Source organism: Aptenodytes forsteri, unplaced genomic scaffold, assembly GCF_000699145.1.
Source record: "Aptenodytes forsteri isolate BGI_AS27 unplaced genomic scaffold, ASM69914v1 Scaffold5, whole genome shotgun sequence".
Taxonomy (NCBI): Eukaryota; Metazoa; Chordata; class Aves; order Sphenisciformes; family Spheniscidae; genus Aptenodytes; species Aptenodytes forsteri.
This window is the reverse complement of record NW_008795672.1, coordinates 6,607,316-6,626,624: the sequence shown is the minus strand read 5'-3', so window position 1 is coordinate 6,626,624 and position 19,309 is coordinate 6,607,316. Positions and strand designations below refer to the sequence as shown.

Below are 19,309 nucleotides of genomic sequence, written 5' to 3'. Positions count from 1 at the left end.
AATTAGAATATGGAACCCACTGGTGAGGAAAAGACGTTGACGTATTGAGGGGGAATGAGTAAGTAGGGGTGCCCAGAGGAGGTGCATACTATGAAGCCAGAGCAGCATGCAGAGCCTGGTGAATCAGTATGCTTAGGCTCTGCAAGTAGCAACAGCACATGGACATGGCCTGGAGACCTCCTAGTGTAGGTGCGCTGCTGGTGCACCTCATAAGTGGCTCCTCTCCAGCATTTCCATCTTGGACCTTGTGGAAGGTCAGCATAAGCGCCTGCATCCAATTCCACAGAAATACTGCAAAAATCCCAGTGTGATCCCCACCTGCGGTATGTGTTGTTCCTTCACATGCTTCTCCTCCCTCCCATTTAAGCCAGGTACCCTCTTCCTCCATAGGTGCCTAAAGGTGCTGAAAACTGTCCAGAGGAATTTCTCTTCCCTTTATCGTAAATCACAAAGCAGGCAACGTTTAGAGAGGAAGAAAGCACAAGCTCCTCATACCTTACAGAAGCGTGTAACTGAGGTCATGGTTTGGTCAGGGATGAAGGAAGCAGATGGTTATTTTGTTTGTCTTCCCTTGAGATCTGTTACAAAAACAGAGTCCTGGAAAGCTACTGTGTTGTCTGTGAAAAACTTATCTGAGGTCCTTACGGAAAATATGGATGAAAAGAAAAAAAAACCCTTTCCTGTTGTCAACCTTCACAACAAAAAATAAAGGCAGAACTGAGAAAAGTTGTCTCCTATTCCCCCCTCATATGTCCCCTCTCAATTTAACTCAGGACTTCACAAAAAACCCACATAAATCTCACGAAAACCATTCATCATGTCTTTCATCAAAATCACTAGTTCCTCTAGTCAAACTGGGTAGCTGCTGTTTCAATCAGGCAAAACATATTAAAAGAGGCTTCAAATCACCCCACAAAGGGGACAAAAGCTATTTATCATTTCATTCCACATCTCCATCTGAGGGTAATGTGCTCAAAGAAGACAGCACCTCGGCCTGGAGGCAGTGCTGCACTTTGGGATCAGAGCTAAGAAGATGCCTTGTCCTGGTGTTCTACTGATGCTCCTGGCAGTTGGGGCAGGAGAACTGAAAGGAGCTAAATGTCAGCTTCCTACCTGCAGAGACCCAAGAGAGCTCCGATCTCCATGAGCAAATACTATAATAAAAACCGTGCAACACCTATGCAACCCTAATTGCTAAGAAATCACTGATACATCTCTCTGACAAACCATACCTTCCCCAGCCGGTCAACACACATTTGGGGTCAGTAGCATAGTCTGAAGTAGGTCTAAAGTAGCACAAAGACACACAATTCCCTGACTTTCTGCTTCTTTCCATCTGAAAATTCAAAGGCAGGGGGGTGTTGGATTTTACCTTCTGGGAAACGCTGCACCTATATATTTTAAATGTATAAACTGCAGCATGTTCAGTCAAATAACTTGTGCGTAGTTTATGCAAAAAATTAGTTGCTCATTGGATAGCAAAGAATGAAACAGTAAATGAAAAAATGTTACTTAGGTTACAGTCTCCTGAGCATAAAGAACCTCTCACTCAAATTTCTGTTAACGCTACAGAGGTAAATGTGTTCCTCCATATGCTGCTGCTGCTGTTACCCAGGACGAGGAAGCGCCGTCCTGAGAAAAGCTGGAATAAGCCACGGGGAAGCAAGGACAGGAGCAGAGGCAGGACCGCTAGTACTGGATTATACCCAGGGACAAATGCCTCCATACAATTCTGTTGTTATTTTACGCTTAGATAGCCTCTAGCACAGTAATGTTCCCTGAGCCTCCAGATCATGCATGTGGAAACACTAAATTACAACAGTAATTACAGTTTAAGGTTACTGTCCTTTGTCTAAGTCTTTTGGGCTTCAGAGGATCTGCGCTAATCTCTTCGTTTTTATTTTTTCTCCACTGTTCTCATCTCAGTTTTCTTATTGCCCAGGTGCTGTAAAGACCACAAATGGCTGTAATCCAACCTCTTTTTTTTTTTTCCTTCTTTTTTTCCCAGAACAGTAGATTGGGCATCTGGAATCTACTCCTGCTTTTGCTCTGCTTCGCTGTGTGACCTTTTGGAAAATTTAAAGCCCCCCTCTATTTATTTCCAGCATTTGTGAAATGGGCATAATCCATAATTGAAACATGTTTTGAAATCTGTAGTTAAAGATTATTTCATTACATACTGTAAAAGACCACAAATTATTTCAGATGGACAGACAGATCATTTCAGCGGGAGATCTTCAAGCATTAAATCGCCAAAGCAGTCCCTTTCTCACTGTTGTCTATTCTGTAGGCAGACAGAAAGTACTTGGGAAGATTTATTTGACTTCTGGCTTACACTGAATTATTCATTGTTTGCATGTCAGGTAGGTAATTCACCTTGCACACACTTCTCAAGTACAGTGCTAATAAGAAAACCACGATGGGTAGATTTTTCTGACAAACAACATTCTCAGGTAAACAGCTGTCTTTATGGAAATACGTCCTTTCTCTATGCAAAAATGTTCAGTATTCCACAGTCAATGGCAGGACACCAGCAGACGTCAGTTTGACTCATACTCCTAAAAGCAATGTCCTTTTTCATACCTTCCAAACTCAATCTGGAATTTGCATTTCTTTTATACACTCAACTTTCTTCCAAACCTCACTGACACATGAAAGTGAAAACATTTCATAATTAAACTCCAAATTCTACTGAGACTGCATATGGCAACTCTGAAATTAAACAAAAACCGTTTTTTCACTACGGCAAGTTGCTCACTGCAGAAAAAGTTTTCTTCCTTAGAGATAACTAACCAAACCCAATCATTTATATCCCCTTTTCCAGGTTTTTTTTCAACTAGCTTCCTGGAAGTTAAAAAAGTTATTCATACCTCACCTTCTGTATGTCTCAAGTTAACTACTGGGATTTTTTTGGTTTTCAGTGAATTATAGCCTATGAGTAAAAATGCTTCCTCCTTTGGAGGACTGCATCACTCAGCTCCCATTAGCTCCTCAGAACAGGGTTTAAGAAGCCGCTAAGTATGCTCTGACTGAGGGAAATCTCAGCCTCCTTAGATGGTTTTAGAAAAGGCAGGGTGAGTTGAGCTCCCCTGGATTTGTTTGTGATAAACTCTTCAGGCAGTTTTGGATAACAATGGCTTCCTAGACTAACATCCAAACAGGACTAAAAAAAACTTTTGATGCCGATGGTTCAGCAAATTGTCATTGTTTGGTGAATTGGCGACAGAAAGAGTTAGCTTGTGCCAAGCCCCTTTGCTTCAATTTTTCAAAATGGCTATGGAGCAAAGACCCAGTGGAGGTTTGCTAGAGTTAACAGGCATCAGAGAGCGAGAGGTTTGCACAGCTGTGAGAAGCTCTAGCCCTCACAGTGGCACTGCTGCCTTTAAGTTTGTTTGTGGCCATTTAGATTCAATTAAGAGCAGCAGTGAAGTGACGAGCGAGTTACTCATTTCTATGAGCAGGAGAAGGCTGTAGTCCTGGCCGATAATCAGATGCTTGCTTCAGAGGTTGTCTCCCACTAGCTATTTTTCCTTGCATGAAACATACTTTTCACATTGTGGAAATTGGAGTCAGACCTATGGATGTCTGGAAATAGGATGTTCACTTGGAAAGAAATAATGAAACTGAAGAAAACAGTCAAAAATGATCATGAAACAAAATCTTACAAAGGTTCCAACCAGAAACGTTGAAACAAAATTAAACTTGTTTTTCTGCTAAATAAAATCATTTGGTGCAATAAAATATTTTTGCCCTGATTCAGTATTTCAAATATGAAAATGTAGATTCTGTTTCTGTTACTTTCTGATTGCACTATCAGAAATAAAATGAGCTGAGGTCTTAAAAATAATTTTTTTCATTAGGAAAATAAGAATTTTAGTTAGTTGATTGTCCGATGGAAAAATTTTCATAAGCTTTTCTTATAACATGCCCTGCACAACTTGGGGAAGGACCCTTGAGATTTATGAGATATGAATATGGTTAGATGTGGAAACAAGGAAATAGAAGTTTAACATGGAGGTTTCCCTTCCTCTTTTCAGAAAATAAATAGTCCAAACAGAAATCCTCTTCCTATAGCAATCAAGGGAATTATTCCAAGAAAAGCTCATGTTCCAAAACAAATAAAACGGATTCCAATGAACGTTTTCCCAGGAGAGCATCACAGCTGAGAAAAGAAAATAAAGCAAGCACTGTTCAATTATGTCAGTATCTCCCGGCCTAAGAATCATAGAACCATTGAGGTTGGAAAAGACCTCTAAGATCATCGAGTCCAACCATCAACCCAACACCACCATGCCCACTAAACCATGTCCCTAAGCGACTCATCTACACGTCTTTTAAATACCTCCAGGGATGGGGACTCAACCACTTCCCTGGGCAGCCTGGTCCATCCAATCTAAACCTCCCCTGGCGCAACTTGAGGCCATTTCCTCTCGTCCTATTGCTTGTTACTTGGGAGAAGGGACCGACACCCACCTCGCTACAACCTCCTTTCAGGGAGTTGTAGAGAGCGATGAGGTCTCCCCTCAGCCTCCTTTTCTCCAGGCTAAACAACCCCAGTTCCCTCAGCCGCTCCTCATAAGACATAAGAGAAGATAAGAGAATCAGCATTTTTGTCCAAACTCTGCCAGAGATTGCTTGTTGCCCCATGGTATCAGATCCATAAAATGCGTGAGGCAGGCTATTACAAGAAGAGTTCAGATTGTTCTGAGTTGGAAAAAACAGCAGTTATAATGGTACCTATAAGGTTTATAAAAGGTATCTCACATTTTTAAGACACTCTGCAGACACTGACTAGAATGTGGCTTCTCCAAAGAGCAGAGGGGCCAGGAGAGCAGCTGCCAGCCAGAGAGAAAATGTCTCCAGGCATAATAGCACTGACATCAGTGGAACCACACCTAGAACAAAAGTGATCCAGTGATCCATGGAATCATTAAGGTTGGGAAAAGACTTCTAAGATCATTGAGTCCAACCATTAACCCAACACCACCATTAAACCCTGTCCCTAAGTGCCGCATCTACTCGTCTTTTAAATACCTCCAGGGATGGGGACTCAACCACTGCCCTGGGCAGCCTGTTCCAATGTTTAACCACTCTTTCAGTAAAGACATTTTTCCTCATGTCCAATCTAAACCTCCCCTGGCGCAACTTCAGGCCATTTCCTCTCGTCCTATCGCTTGTTACTTGGGAGAAGAGACCGACACCCACCTCGCTACAACCTCCTTTCAGGTAGTTGTAGAGCGCAATAAGGTCTCCCCTCAGCCTCCTTTTCTCCAGGCTAAACAACCCCAGTTCCCTCAGCCGCTCCTCATAAGACTTGTTCTCCAGACCCCTCACCAGCCTCGTTGCCCTTCTCTGGACACGCTCCAGCACCTCGACGTCCTTCTTGTAGTGAGGGGCCCAAAACTGAACACAGTATTCAAGGTGCGGCCTCACCAGTGCCGAGTACAGGCACATCCAGAAGTGCTGAAGGGGAAGGCTGGCTGAGCACCAGGGAAATCAGTGGCCTAACATAGAAGACAGGCTCAGGATTGAGTTTATCTTATTTGCCAGATGACAAAGCCAAGTTAGATGGGAACAAATGTAATCAATCACTCAGCCTCAGACTCCAAGACAAAACACAGGGCATCTCCTTGCCCCAGTGGCTTATTTTATTTTTCAGGTTCTTGATGAGGATACAACCAATGCATCTGGACTTCCTCCAAAGAAAAGGAATAGGAGAGAGTGTGCAGAGGTGGTGAGGAAGAAGAGAACCAGCTCAGCATAGCACTGCAGTGTTACATAAGCTAGAGCCCAGCAGTAATCAGCTTAGTGATACTGCTGTGAGACCAGGAGTCTAAAAATAATAACTAGATCTGGCAACTCTGGTTCTTCTGTGAAGACTTCACATTTGCAAGGCTCATGGATCCCTTACTGTGTATTCCTCTGTATGAGAGAATAATGCTTGGAATCAATAAAGATGAAATGAATGGAGACCGACTATTTACATTTATGAAATGTTAAGTCTGTACACATAGTAAGAGCACATTTCTTCTCAGCACTCAGACAGTGGATAGCTATCAATATAAAACATAAAGCAGCATCTTCACAGAAGTGTGGCCATTCAGCTATCACTTCATACAAGCAAAGTTGTAATATTGACCAGAGTACATTTATGATAATATGGAGCTGATATTATACAACTAATTAGGAAAAAATATGTAACATGGAGATGTTACGGTATTTCTTAGTCTTTCCACAACGTTTTATTCTACCCAGTCCTGTTCTCCCCCTCAGTATGGAAGTTTACAAGGCCAAGTTGCATTATTCAACTTCACCAACCCATGACATACGTATTAGCATTTTAATTACTATTGGCTATTCTCAGTTGTTAGATTTACCCATTTTGCTGAAAAGCCATGTTCCAATGCAGCATCAAATAATTACTGCAGAAAACCATTCAGAAACAATTTAAATCTATACCTTTAATTCATTTCCATTGTATCTCTAAATACTGCAATCAACTTTCTCTGACCTTTGTAAACCCTTTTTTGTATTCATGGAACGCATCATGCACACAAGCAATGATTTCACAGATATATTTATAACTCCTTGTTGGCTTCTGGGCTGTTGAGTTGGTGGCAAAAAAATTTAATATTATACTTAAGATATTGCATACACACTTTGAAGATCTGGAAACACACAATGCTTGTAGCAACAGTGGTTTGGAACAGATTGCAATAAACCAATAGACCAAAATGCTGTTCACAAAGAAAACACTCATCAAATTTTAAACAACAGTAAAGTATGTTAAATGGCATGAGTGGATGCACTACATAATACATTTATTGTGTGATATAGTAACATATGTCATTATATCAATTCTTTTAGCTTGAGTCTCTTAGTAGGAAGGGGGGGGGGGGGTGTTTAACGTCACATCCCTGTGACGCAAGCCCTGGCACAGCATGCTCAGATACCCCAGAAAACTACACCAAAAAATGTTCCAGTCATGTTGTTATTGATTTAACTGTACATCTTTAGCTGCACTGCCTTGTACTTATTGCCAATGGCATATATAGTAAATGGTTCTGGTCATCTAACTCTACACACAAGAAACCCAGCCACTGTTTTAACAGCTGATTTTCTGAAGTCAAGAAAGAATAGAAATAAACTGTTATAAATCTCGTTTCATTCTAAATCTACCATGTCACAGTCTAAAATACATGGGCATCATATTTTATCAGGTACAATATTTTAACTAATTCTATATTCTTCTCAAAGTATATGTCAACCAATACATTTCCAATCTTTCAAAAGGGTTTAACTCAAAGGCAGTTTTCCAGTGTCCAAATTTTCTGTCAGGCTTAGAGATTTGCCAAAAGAAAATAGACTCCAAAGTGTCTTGCATTGTTCCTGAGGAAGTTTTTCTAGCATACAATTTACTCGTGTTGAAAACAAGAAAGTATATCTGAATACACACACTTTCTAAACTGAAAGTGAAGTTAACCCTGAAGATGGGCTTACACGTGGCAGTCTGGATTCTGTGGAGCTCTAATGTTGGTGACTTGGGAAGGGAGAGCACTTCTGAACCCCCACATATTTTGCCATCATCAAGCACAAGTGCTCCCAGGCCATGACTGACTCTTCCAAGTCAACCCCAGCTGTCCTGAACTGAGCCCTGGCAAGATGAAGGAAAAGGGTCACCACATGGGGCCAGGAGATGCTGGTACAATGACAGCCCAGAGAAGGCAAAGCCAACCAGTGGCTGCTTTCCTTCGTCTCACCAACACAGGCTGCAGCTGGCTCGAGCTTCCCAAGGAAGAAAGGCGTGATTACCACCAACACTACGTCCGTGGATTCCTGGATCCAGTGAATGCCAAGATATTCACGACCTTCAGTGAGTTAGCTCAGCACATCAAAGCACTGCATTTATTATTCAAAACCAAACCAAACTTGTCCCAGACAAAAGCAAACTTGTGCAGCACATTAGGGTCCATGTTAATCCAAAGTCACTGGCTCACACTGTCCATTCTTCTCAACACCCTACTAACAAAAAACCCTAAAACCATATATTCTCACCACTGCCACTGCTTGTATTATAATATTAAACAGAACCCACTGAAGATTCAAGGCTGGAAATTGCACAGACAAAGGCAAGGCCTGCTCCACAAACAGAGACTCTATTCATCAGGCAGGAAACAAGAGGGAGACAGGAAAAAGCAGAAGGAGACTGGGGAGCGATGCTGCAGTCAAGAGAACAGACCTCAACAATAAAGCAGAAACTTAACTAATGCCAGTTCAGCAATTTACAGGCAGCAAAGCGGAGGCTGAATGTGGTCAGCTGTCTCAACAGGTTATTGAAAAATTACTGAACTTCCACGCGGTTACAAGTATTTTTGAGGAATAAAGCTCATTTTACTGCCTTACCGCACCTTGCCCCATGTATCGTGTTCAGCAATATGAAAATGATATAATACGTGACTGGAAGTAACTTCAAGAGGTCATCTGAACCATCCCAGGGTCCAGGGAGGAATCAGCCACACTGGAGTCAGTTATGATCACTGCCTACCCTTGTCTTAAAACCACTGACCACACGGCCTCCACAGCTCCCGACGGCACCAGGACTGCAGTGCATCAGTAATTTTATTTTTGGAAAATTCCACATGAATCTGCACAGCATCGCCTTCACTTATCAGTCTATTATCTTGCAGTACGTTCATTTATATTTTTCTAATAGAAATAGTTTTTGCTTACCCTGTAATTTTAGTTATACACTAATTCCATAAAAGACACAGGTATGTTTTAAGCCTGATGTCATTTTGATAGTCTGTTTTATTATGTGCAGCTAATGGTGCTTTTTCATATAATATAACTATACAAGATTTCCAATATTCTTGAATGCTGATGTTGATAGACCAGGTTTTTTTCTCTTTGTAGCTGTTTTTCTAGTTACAAATAGAAATAATAGATCAATTCAGCTTCGCTTTTACATCGTGATGGATATAAGTGCATTTGCTCCAGCAGCAAATTGTTTGAAATATTTAATTTTCCATACCGAATAGCGTTGTGATATTTCACATTAGAACTGTATTGCACATCACAAATACAATACACAGCCCAAATACAAGCCAGCAATGCTGCACTTAACATCAGGAATTCAAACTTGGAAACTGGGAAATTCTTCAGTGAGTATGCTTAACATACTCACTCTGCAGTGAAGGGGACTACTGCGTCAACCTAAGTGACAGCTTAAGTATCCGAGTGACTCTAGGCCTCATCATTTTTTCTATCCGAAAGAGAGAGTTCTTTTTATTCTTACTATAGAAACTGATTCCTATGCAGTAATTGTGATATCTCAATTAAAGAGCAGATAAATGCTTTACAGTTGAAGTCACTGTTGGTCAACTATGCAAAACTTCGCTGAACAGGGCTTTCTGTGAGCAGTTTATTTCCATCAACCCTTGTTGTGCACATATAGAGTCTACAAAGGCCTTGGACAACAAGAAATAGGAATCCCTCAGATTCCGTTTTTGAAAAGCAATCACAGGGAATTTAGCAATCGTTATTTGCAGTGACAATAGCCAGGCTACTATACTATGTATAGTAGAGTCGTGAACCAAACTTGTTACTTCACTGAATTTCCAACATCTTTCTCTTGACATTATCACTGACACAAACAACTTCATGGCCTAAAGACTAGTTTATCCTCCGCACTCCGGAAGCACAGCAGTACCCCCTCACTTCTGTCACCAGTGCAAGAGGGGCAAAGTAGTGGGAAAACTTTTTTTCCTCACTTATCAGACACCTAAATCTCCTCTTTGCAGCCCTGTTAATTTCTTGTTTGGAATGACAAAGATCATACAACACATGTAGCATATTTCCTACAATTACTTATCTTTGTCCTACTGGCTGTATGACCCTTTCTCTTTCCACATCTGAAGTGCTGGTTGAATTCCACCTTCCCATGAACTGACTCTAACTGCATCTGACTTTTTTTTAACACTGTGCTGTAATCTCTGCTGCTTCTTCCTTTTCATCTTCTCAGGTAACCCCACTCATGAACCTGTACATTTAAATAACCATCCACCAACATCTGCAAAGGGTCTAAATATCATTAAAGCAAAATGCTTCATTTAAGTGTTAAATTCTCTCAGCAATAAGACATACACCAGATCAATTATCAGATGATCTAATACATACAGCTGACTAGAGTTTCCTCAAGAAAATCAGGTTTCTTCTTAACAATGCTTGCCAACTGGCTTCATTATGAATTAGAAATACAAAATCTTCAAAAAGGGCCCTGAGCTGTATGGGAAAGCAAAACACACATAGTTCAAGATTATATCAATTTGAAGAAGTTATTAATACAAGAACAGGCCTCCCTCTGTGAACCGGAACAAACTCCTGGAACCCCTTCCTCAAATAGACTGCATAAAGCATAAGACAACTTACGCCAGAAACAGATAAACCAGGGATCCATTCGTGGAAGACACTGCCTGTTTTCTGCACAATATGCTTCATTTTGTCAGGATGATTGATGACAAAAATGTCTTCAGCTCTTGTTTGGTGAACAAGCTGGCAATACAGCTTCAACCAACAGTGTGTAGGTTTGAGGGTGGCTGGGGTTTTTTCAGCATTGGAAAGAAGACATTTCCTCTAATGAGTTTTCGTTGGCTGTTCAATATTTATTACAGCTATTTAAACCGAGCTTTTATTACTTAATGTTCCATTTCCTTCCAAAAGGATAACACTGATGCTCGTGTAATGCTGCCCTATAGTCTCATAAAATTGATGGCAGCTCCAAACTTTTCCTGGGCATAATCCTACCAGCATGTCAGCCCCATGATAGCATATATCAGGGCAAAATGCTAAATAGACTTCACTGGGAAGTCTGTCACCTCTACCATCTGCAGCATGAATTTACATAAAAGAGCTGAAAACATGAAGAGCTTTTTATTCTGCCATTTTCTCCTGCCTCTCTATCCTACCACACACATCCATACCTCCCTCCATGACAGAAAACTGGACGGGGGACCTGAAGCTTTCCCCCAGGATTTGAGACAGGATAGCAAGTCTTGGGCATTACATTCACTTTATATAACGTTTATCCCCACAGAGGCTGAAAGTTTTGTATAGATCCGGGGTCACTGCTGTGGTGAACTGCACAGAAATTAATCCCTCTACCTGCAAAGGGAGTCGACAGCAGGATTACAACAGTGCACAGGTCAAGCGCTGGCTCTTTCCTACGGGATGGATTTTGGTATTGCTGCCCCTTTGCTTTCGGCAGCAAGCCAGCTTTCTTCTTAGAGGAAGGAAGCATCTTAGGATACCTTCCAAAGTTTGATCAGAAACTTATCAGGGATTGAAGAGTCACTGCTACTGGCCAAGAAGCTGGGAAATCAAGATGTGGGCATGGAGCAGGAGCAAAGATGTGAAATATAGTCATTTTAATAAAAATAACTCTAAGATGCTCTTATTGCTACATTCCAGGGACAGAATTGCGTGTCTCCAGTACCAGAAGGCTGAAGAAACAGGTTACACCTCCACAGCAATTACAGAGATCTGACCAAATCTGCAAGGAAAGCTACAATGGCTCCTACCCCTTGCATCCTCAGGTCACTGCACTCTACACTTGCAGGAGAACTGAGGAAAACCAGGTTCTCCTGATCTTATCAGGAAGATTTTCATGTTTGCAAAGGGGAAGATCTGTGCTGGCATCTAGGGGAGTGAGGCAAAAGGCTCCATCTTTAACCCATCTCAAGCCTGTCATTAACACCGCCAGAAAGGGCACTGAAAGTTGACTTACATTACACTGCCATTGCTAAGGGCTGCTGCTTGTTAAGCAGCGGTGCTCTTCCCAAGCTGCCAGCCCTCTTTCCCCCTGTTAAAGGTGACCGTGGATGAAATATCCAGCTCTGGCAGCACTTGGGAATCCCCTACCTGGCATCACAGGACACTTCTGCCTTCACAGGTTGCAACAGTCTGACCACAAGCTGGTCATGTTAAAGGGGCATGGGAAGGATCTGAGGCAAGGAAGGATATTGAAGATTTTGATTTATTTAATTAAAAGCTTAGATCCTCTGCATTTACAGCCCCCTTTTCTTCCCTTGTCCCATGACACAAGCAGTTTGGGAGTACCGTTAACCCTGGGCACCTAGAGACTATGCCTTGAAGAAGCTACGCATCTGCCCTCCCCAGACTCTTGCACCAGCACGGGTATCAGCTAAGTCTCCCTTCCTAATCCCTTTCCACAACATAACAATTGCCATCACTGGGGTGTTTATTTCCAAAGAAGTCATCATCTAAGTGCCAAACTCACTCACTCTCAGTGGAAGATTTTCATTTCACCTCCCCCCCTCCGCACATATATATTTATTCCCCCAACACCAACACAGATACACTCGCATATAGATATCAGTAATGGGACTCAGCTCTTCTCTGTATATTAAAGCCTCTTTCTTGAGTGGGATTAATCTTGGCAGCTGTCTGACAGGAGAGACTGTGTGGGAGGAAAATGGTTTTATCTAAAACTTGAAAGAAAGCAAAATAATCTTCGAGAGAACAAACTGTGTTTCAACTCTTGCTTCTTCAGTGGAAGGCTATTTACTAACAGAAAACACGCAACAACAGCAAAAATACAAAAGCATTGCTCTGACCGTCCATTTTTTCTTTCCTTTTACTTATGTGGCCACTTTTCAAAACATTTATTAATGATACAGCTGAGTCTCTCCATAGGAGGCCAGAATCTGAGTCAGTTTTGAAAATCAAAATGAAGCAAATCCCATGGTTTTCTTTTAGCTATGGTGGAGCAGGAAAGGTCTCCGCTTCCCATCCTGCCTCTGCTGTACTTTCAGAAACAGGAAACCTAACAAACAAGACATTATGAAGTATCTCCGTATTTCTGATTTACTTTTCCAGAGCAATCACGTTGATGAAACATACCACTGCTCCTCATAATTAAAAACAAAGTTTGCTCCTACAGAAGCTGTATTTCCACTTGCTCGCAAGCAAGTCTCCCTTGGAAAAGGTCACCGAGCTCTGAGGTTGCATTGTGACCTGCGCTCAGGAGGCAGCATGCTTTCCTGTCAATGTGGACACCCTGTTTCCAGTCTCTCCAGTCTACCCCTGTGCTCCTCAGCTCATGGGCTGGCTCCATGCCCAAATCATTCAACCTTTTTTCTGACTCTGGGCTCTTGTTCCAGCCTGTCCCACTTATTCTCTCCTCACCTTCACACTGATGTCTGGTCCCCGCCTAGTCAGACTCCTCATTGGCTTTATGTCACTTGGGGCCCTTGCCCCCTGCTGTCACCTTGCTGTTTCCTCCGCCCAGCTGCCTGCGCCCATGGGTCATGGTAAGGACTGCCTCCCTGCCTGCAGCTCCAGGGCAAAATACAGCAGCTACTTAAGTGAAGTTTCCCAAGGCAAACCAAGCCTAATGGCTGACCTTTTGGTCTGAGAAATTTCAGCTGAAACAATTAACAGATAAAGGCAGATGAAAATGCAATTTCGCATGGAGAATGCTGGATATCTTGCTGCTATGTCTTATCTCATTAAAAATTCCAGCTTTAACACGTAAAAACGTTAAAGGGACGTTTTTTCCGCCCAAAATCTATTTGCCACCAAAGGTACATATAGTAAAATAACAAAATACAAGTGCACCCGGAAATCACGGAAATTTGCAACTGAGGCAAAAGAGTTGTTTCTGAGTAAACCTCTCCTGGAAGGTTCTCTGTAGCTCAGAGAATGTAATTTAAATAACTAAAAAATCTCCATTTGAAGTAGTTCAATTCACTGTGGCATTTGCCATCCTGACAGTGAGGATCCCTGAGAGGACTGTACTGACAGCAAAAGCCACGGTGCTTCATGCGCCTGCACTTATTTCTTGAACAGTTCAATAGCACAACACACTATATGACACTATTACATATGCCTTCACCTGCTGCCAGTACTGCTTCAGGCTTCAGCAACACTAATGCGTTAAATAATGTCAAATCCATTGTCTTTGAGGCTGTTCCTCAGAACAAAGATTCAGTTTTGCTGGATCTCTATGAAGGCATCTTAATAATGTTCCATTCCCATCCCCTTGACAGCGATGATATTTATCACACAACCGCTGTATATGTTTAGCGTATCTCCAAATTATTTTGGTAAAAACATACAGTAAATTTTACACAACAAAGCTTTTTCAAGCATTTTAAAAGACATGCAGAGCATGAAAATGATGCAGTAACCTGTTTGCATAGTGCTCTGCCATCTATCTCCCCGGACTCTTGAAAAACTGACATGGTTCCTCAAGGGACTTACTTGATTAAAGAACATTAATTAATTGAGTGAACATCTGTGCTGTTTTTCAACTAATAATTAAAATTAGCTAGGAATTGTAATCTCCTTGAAAGTGAAAAGTATACAGAATAACTGCAGCCCACTTTCTCACAACATGTGGGTAGGGCTAAGCAACTACAGCATTTACCATAATGGTTCCTGAGAGATTTCTAAGGCCCTGTGGTGGAGGTTTGCTTCCTGGCTAGCCTGACAACAGGAACATTTTATTCTTGGCTTCATGCGTTAACATATTAACCATGACAGTGCTGACATCTGTTGCTAAGTAAAATTGAATGTAAATGGTCTAGAAAGCTGCCATTGAATTTAGAAATTATTTTGAGTTTGAAATTAAGTACTGTCAACACAACTCATGTTTCCACTTATATGCAAATATGACAGGAATTTTAATGACTTCTCCAAACTCCACGTATAAAAGGGAGAAGGGAAATAAGAGTAATGATTTTAATTGCTCTCAAACTGTATTACAAAAACCAAACGACCTATATGGTATCATAAGAGATCAAGGACTATCCAGCAGGACAGAGTAAGTAGGAGGGCTAGATGAGAAAATGTCATGTTACATGTGGAAATGAAATGTTGCTTCCAGCCCCCAGTGTAACCCACAAGGTCAGGATACACCCAGGATCAACCTTTTCCTCATGTGGGAGATATTCTTAGTTATTTAAATACAGGGCTTTATTCCCTGAGATCAAAGGAGGGAGCCAAGGAGAGCCAAGCCATTGGTATGCAGCACCAGGAAGAAGTGGAGATTAACAGCAAAAGTGAGATTTCATTGCACATGACAGAAGCCAACTAAGAGTCTAGAGACCGCAAATATCAGATGACTGCAAAAGAGAACATCTCTGAACGAGAAGGTAGATTCATTTAAGCTGTTCTTAATAGTACTGCAGACACTTAGTCTAGAGGTAGTCAATGCAAGCGCCAGTCTGGAATTAGTATGGGAGTGCTCAGCCACGTAATACTGAGGCTCCAATGAGAATTGGTGGATTCATATAAATATCACAGATATTTGTAAAATTTTCAGAGGCTTACAGAAATGTTTATTTCCAGTACAGAGTCACCTGCACAATAACTGTACTCAGTCACTAGTTTGCAATGTACTCACTTAGTTGTATGCTTTTTCTGAAATGGCTTTTAACAAGATTGGGTGGTTCAGGGAAATGAAAGACACCTCTCTCAGGACATCTGCTTAGTATCCACTAATTGTAGATGATTTCTGAACAGTTTACTTTCTGATCCCTGCTTGATAAACAAAATGAGGGAAGCCTGAGAATTTCTATTCAAGGCAGGTTGAATGAGTCTCTTCCTCATAGCCCCTCATCTGTATCTGGTACCAGCTTTAGAGAAGGGGGCCAGGAAAAGGTACCTTAGAGCACTGGAAGACCAGCAGAAGCCCCAGAGAACCTGCCAGCACTCAGCTCTCAGCATATGAGGATGAAGTGATGGGGGCAGGCAGCACCTGGAACCTGTGCGGTCCACTCACATGGTTCCCAGCCACAGGAGTGAACAGCCATGTGCATCCCAGTGGGACCTGGGCCCAGAACCACTTGAAATTTCTGCAGAAGTGGGAAAACTAAGCTGGGAATTCATCAGACCTTGGTTGCTCTGGTGTCACAACAACAATTGTGATCTTATTTAACCTATTTTTCTTTTCTTCCTACTCAGTTTTTCATTTTCATAGGTGTTCCAATACCATATAATATCCGGCAATAAAATTCTGCCTGGAGTAAAATTGTTCCCCCCCTTTTTTGCTCACAGTGCAGAGAGTTTAAAGCCTACTGAAGGATTAAAAAATAATCTATTTGGTGGCATGATATCATTCCTCAGGCTTATCTACTTTCTTTAGGCAGTAAATACACTTTTTGTGCTACCTGGCCCCACTCCAGCCCAGTATTATACTGGTGTAAGAACTCTGAAGAAAACAGGATTTGCTAGTGCCAGCTCATAGCCTTCTACAAAAGGGGCCTTTCCCTCCTGAGTGGTTTATGCTTCTGAAAACTGAGCACACCATTTGCAGACTGCGAGCAAGAGCCTCTAAAACAAATACTGAGGTTTGACAGCACACACTCTCTTAGCATCTGGGGTGTACACCATTCCCTGAGAAAAAGTCCCAGTGTGACCGCAGAGAAAATGCCACCATTCACACCACAAGGTATTCTGGGCTGGATGACCCACGGACTAGCAGGATGTGTCAGGGGGACAACTGTGGGATGTACCCTGGACGGCCCCTCCCCACAGTAGAGAAACAGAGTGCACTGAGATGTCCTGGAGACTACGGCATCGCTGAGTCTTACTGGAGAGAGGATACATCTCAGAGAATGTAAGAGTATTTGTAGTAGTGAAATAAAAATAAAAGCTGAGGCTGTTTGGGAGGTGCGTGCATACAGCGGTCACCAAGCTTGAGACAAGCATGGGGAAAAAAACATAACCATAGATTTGATCATCACCCTGATCTCATAAAAAATAGTCTGTGTCACAAAGAAAACATGATAGGTGCACATAATGACGAAACACTTACCCTGGAATCCTTTTCCAGATGAAGCTTGTGTTGAAGACTGCGTCTTCTCCTGGCCTTGGCAATGCCATTGTGATAAAAGAAGTATCCGCTATCTAAAAAGGGGAGCTGAGGAAGAGAGAGAGAAAAAAACATGGAGCTGTTGGGTACTGATAAGGATGATATGGAAAACTTTTACCTGTGAAGTGACTCAGGAATCTACAACAAGACTCATGAAGCGTTATGCCAAAGGGCCCAAATCGCTCTTGAGAACGTCACTTCTGTTACTTTTGAAAAGTGTGCCCAGCAGCATTACAGTTATTTGCTACAGGTTTACAACACGTAACTTCACTTGTATACACTTGCTACAATTTTCACCTTATGTTTAAGGTCAATAGTGCCAATTTCTGAAGGGCTTCCCAAATCACATCAAGATTATTTCCTACTTCCTGAAAAAGCCAGAATAAAAGAACAAAATGAACTGCAAATGATTTGAAACTACCACAAACTGTCCTTCAGCAATAAGGCGTTACACAAGTGCTTTTCTGAGCCGTTATAATGCACTCGAGCCGATGCCGTAAGCAGTAAGGCAGAAAGCAGAGTGATTTCCACTCTCTGAAAAATACGGTATTTGGAATTTCTTATGAACACCAAGAAATGGAACATCAGAAGAATATTAAGAAAACAGACAGCTCACAGTGTCTGGGTAGGAACAGTCTTGTACAGCTTTACTTTCTGAGACATTTAGGCAGCAAGCAAACACCTCCCGAAGGCTTTCCAGCCCCACCTAAGGCAGGTGCCAGGGAAGGAAGACGCGTGTCTGTTATTAAATGCATCTCTCTCTGCAGGACTGGCAGAGAGCGACTGGAAGGCTAGCAGACACTTGACTTGGAGAAGGCTAAAAGATATGGTGTTAGGAGAACAGCATCCCACCTCGAGCAGTCAATTAGAGAGCTTCATTTGCATCTCAAGTTCTACAGCTTTTTCCCCATTCCAACTTAATAGGGAGATTCCGGTTGAATGTTTAAACCTAAGCAAGTAACTGCGTATTTTTAAACTAAGCTTCTCTTTCTAAGAGTTGAAAAAAAAAAGTTGGCTCTTGCTGGGAAGTTATATGTTAATGCTGTGAACATTTCAACTACAAAGGTTAGACTACCCTGCATGTAAAATAACTACTTAGAAGAGACATTCCAGAACAGCCACGACAGCCCTGTTCCTCTCCTTTTTATTATCTGTACTTCATGATAACGTAAACCTCTTAGCAGGAGTTCAAAGTTCTTTACTGAAAAAACTGAGACTGATGTCTAGATAGAATATTCATTGTGAAAACCTGGGTTGAATAAGGGTAGCAGGATCTTGCTGCCGTAAAACAGGTTCTGTTCCTGTATACAGGTATATACAGTTCAAAAATTTTCCTTCCATGAAATTATCTCCTGTTTCATTAAATCTATCACTATACCTGGTGCAGTTCTGCAAATATATTTTGACATACATGTGGAGTGGTGTGGGAATGGAAGATTCACAGTGAATTCTGAAAGTTTAAAATTTGGTCACATTCCAAAGATGAGCATGTGAGGTTTTTGGGTTTTTTTCTATAAAGTCCTTTTTTATGTTAATTGAAACATTTAATATTAATGAAATCAAAGCAGTTCATTTTCACTTTTAAAATCCCATTGTGTATGATACATAATATATAAATGCAAAGTAACTTTTTAAAAAAATAAAGCATTCTGTTCTGATAAGACGACCTCTTTTTAAGTGTATATAAAAGGTTAAAGAGATTTCATCAAAATGATTATGGTCCCTTAGAACTGATTTGCAGGGCTGACTGGAGAGCTTTTCTGGGCAAATAATCAGAATATTTTGCATCAGCTCCACACACATGTGAAGAACACAACAGCTGAAGCAGAAGGAGAAATGAGGCTACGAAAGCTCATGGCAGTGGCCACAGGAGTCTCCTACGCTTCACATCCCTCCTCGGAGCCACAGCTCTTAAGGCTCAAATTCTGTCTGGGTTTAGGTCATTTTTTAAAAAGCAGATTTATGTTTTATGTTTAAAAAGTCTAACCCTGTCATCTTTACCAACTGGATAGTAAGGTATTTCCATAATCCAGAGTTTGGCAACAGATCTGACTGTCCAGGAAACAGCTCTTCCCTCTTGTCGGACATATTACTCTACACCTCAAAAATATGCAGGGAAAAAATCTAAATAGCCAGATCAGTTACAGCTTGAAACCCATCTCACCGTGCTGTTACCATCTATCACAAGCTGTAGTCCAATTACCCCTCTAATTCCCTCAGTGAAATCAGGGTATTTTCCTTCTTTTTATCTCAGTATCAACCATTCAAATCAATTCCAGTCAAATATTGATCTTGATGTTCTTCCATTAAGGAAGATTCTTGGCAATTCTGAAGATATCTAGAAATACATAACACGTATTCACTGTTCGTTTTCCGTGTAGGGTTAGTTTCTAAGTGCCACTTAGAATGAAGCAA

At 41.5% G+C, this 19,309-nt stretch overlaps 1 protein-coding gene across 1 annotated transcript in view; it reads right to left on the bottom strand.

The window, feature by feature from the left end:
• The window catches only part of PCSK2 (proprotein convertase subtilisin/kexin type 2), an 85,490-nt gene extending 66,508 nt beyond the window's left edge, over positions 1-18,982 (bottom strand). Inside the window, exons 1-2 of the mRNA XM_009282565.1 lie at positions 18,896-18,982; positions 16,838-16,942 (exon numbers count right to left, since the gene is read on the bottom strand). Of these exons, the coding sequence (XP_009280840.1) occupies positions 16,838-16,942; positions 18,896-18,982 (192 nt within the window). The remainder of the gene's footprint in view (positions 1-16,837; positions 16,943-18,895) is intronic.
• Positions 18,983-19,309: the final 327 nt, after the last annotated feature.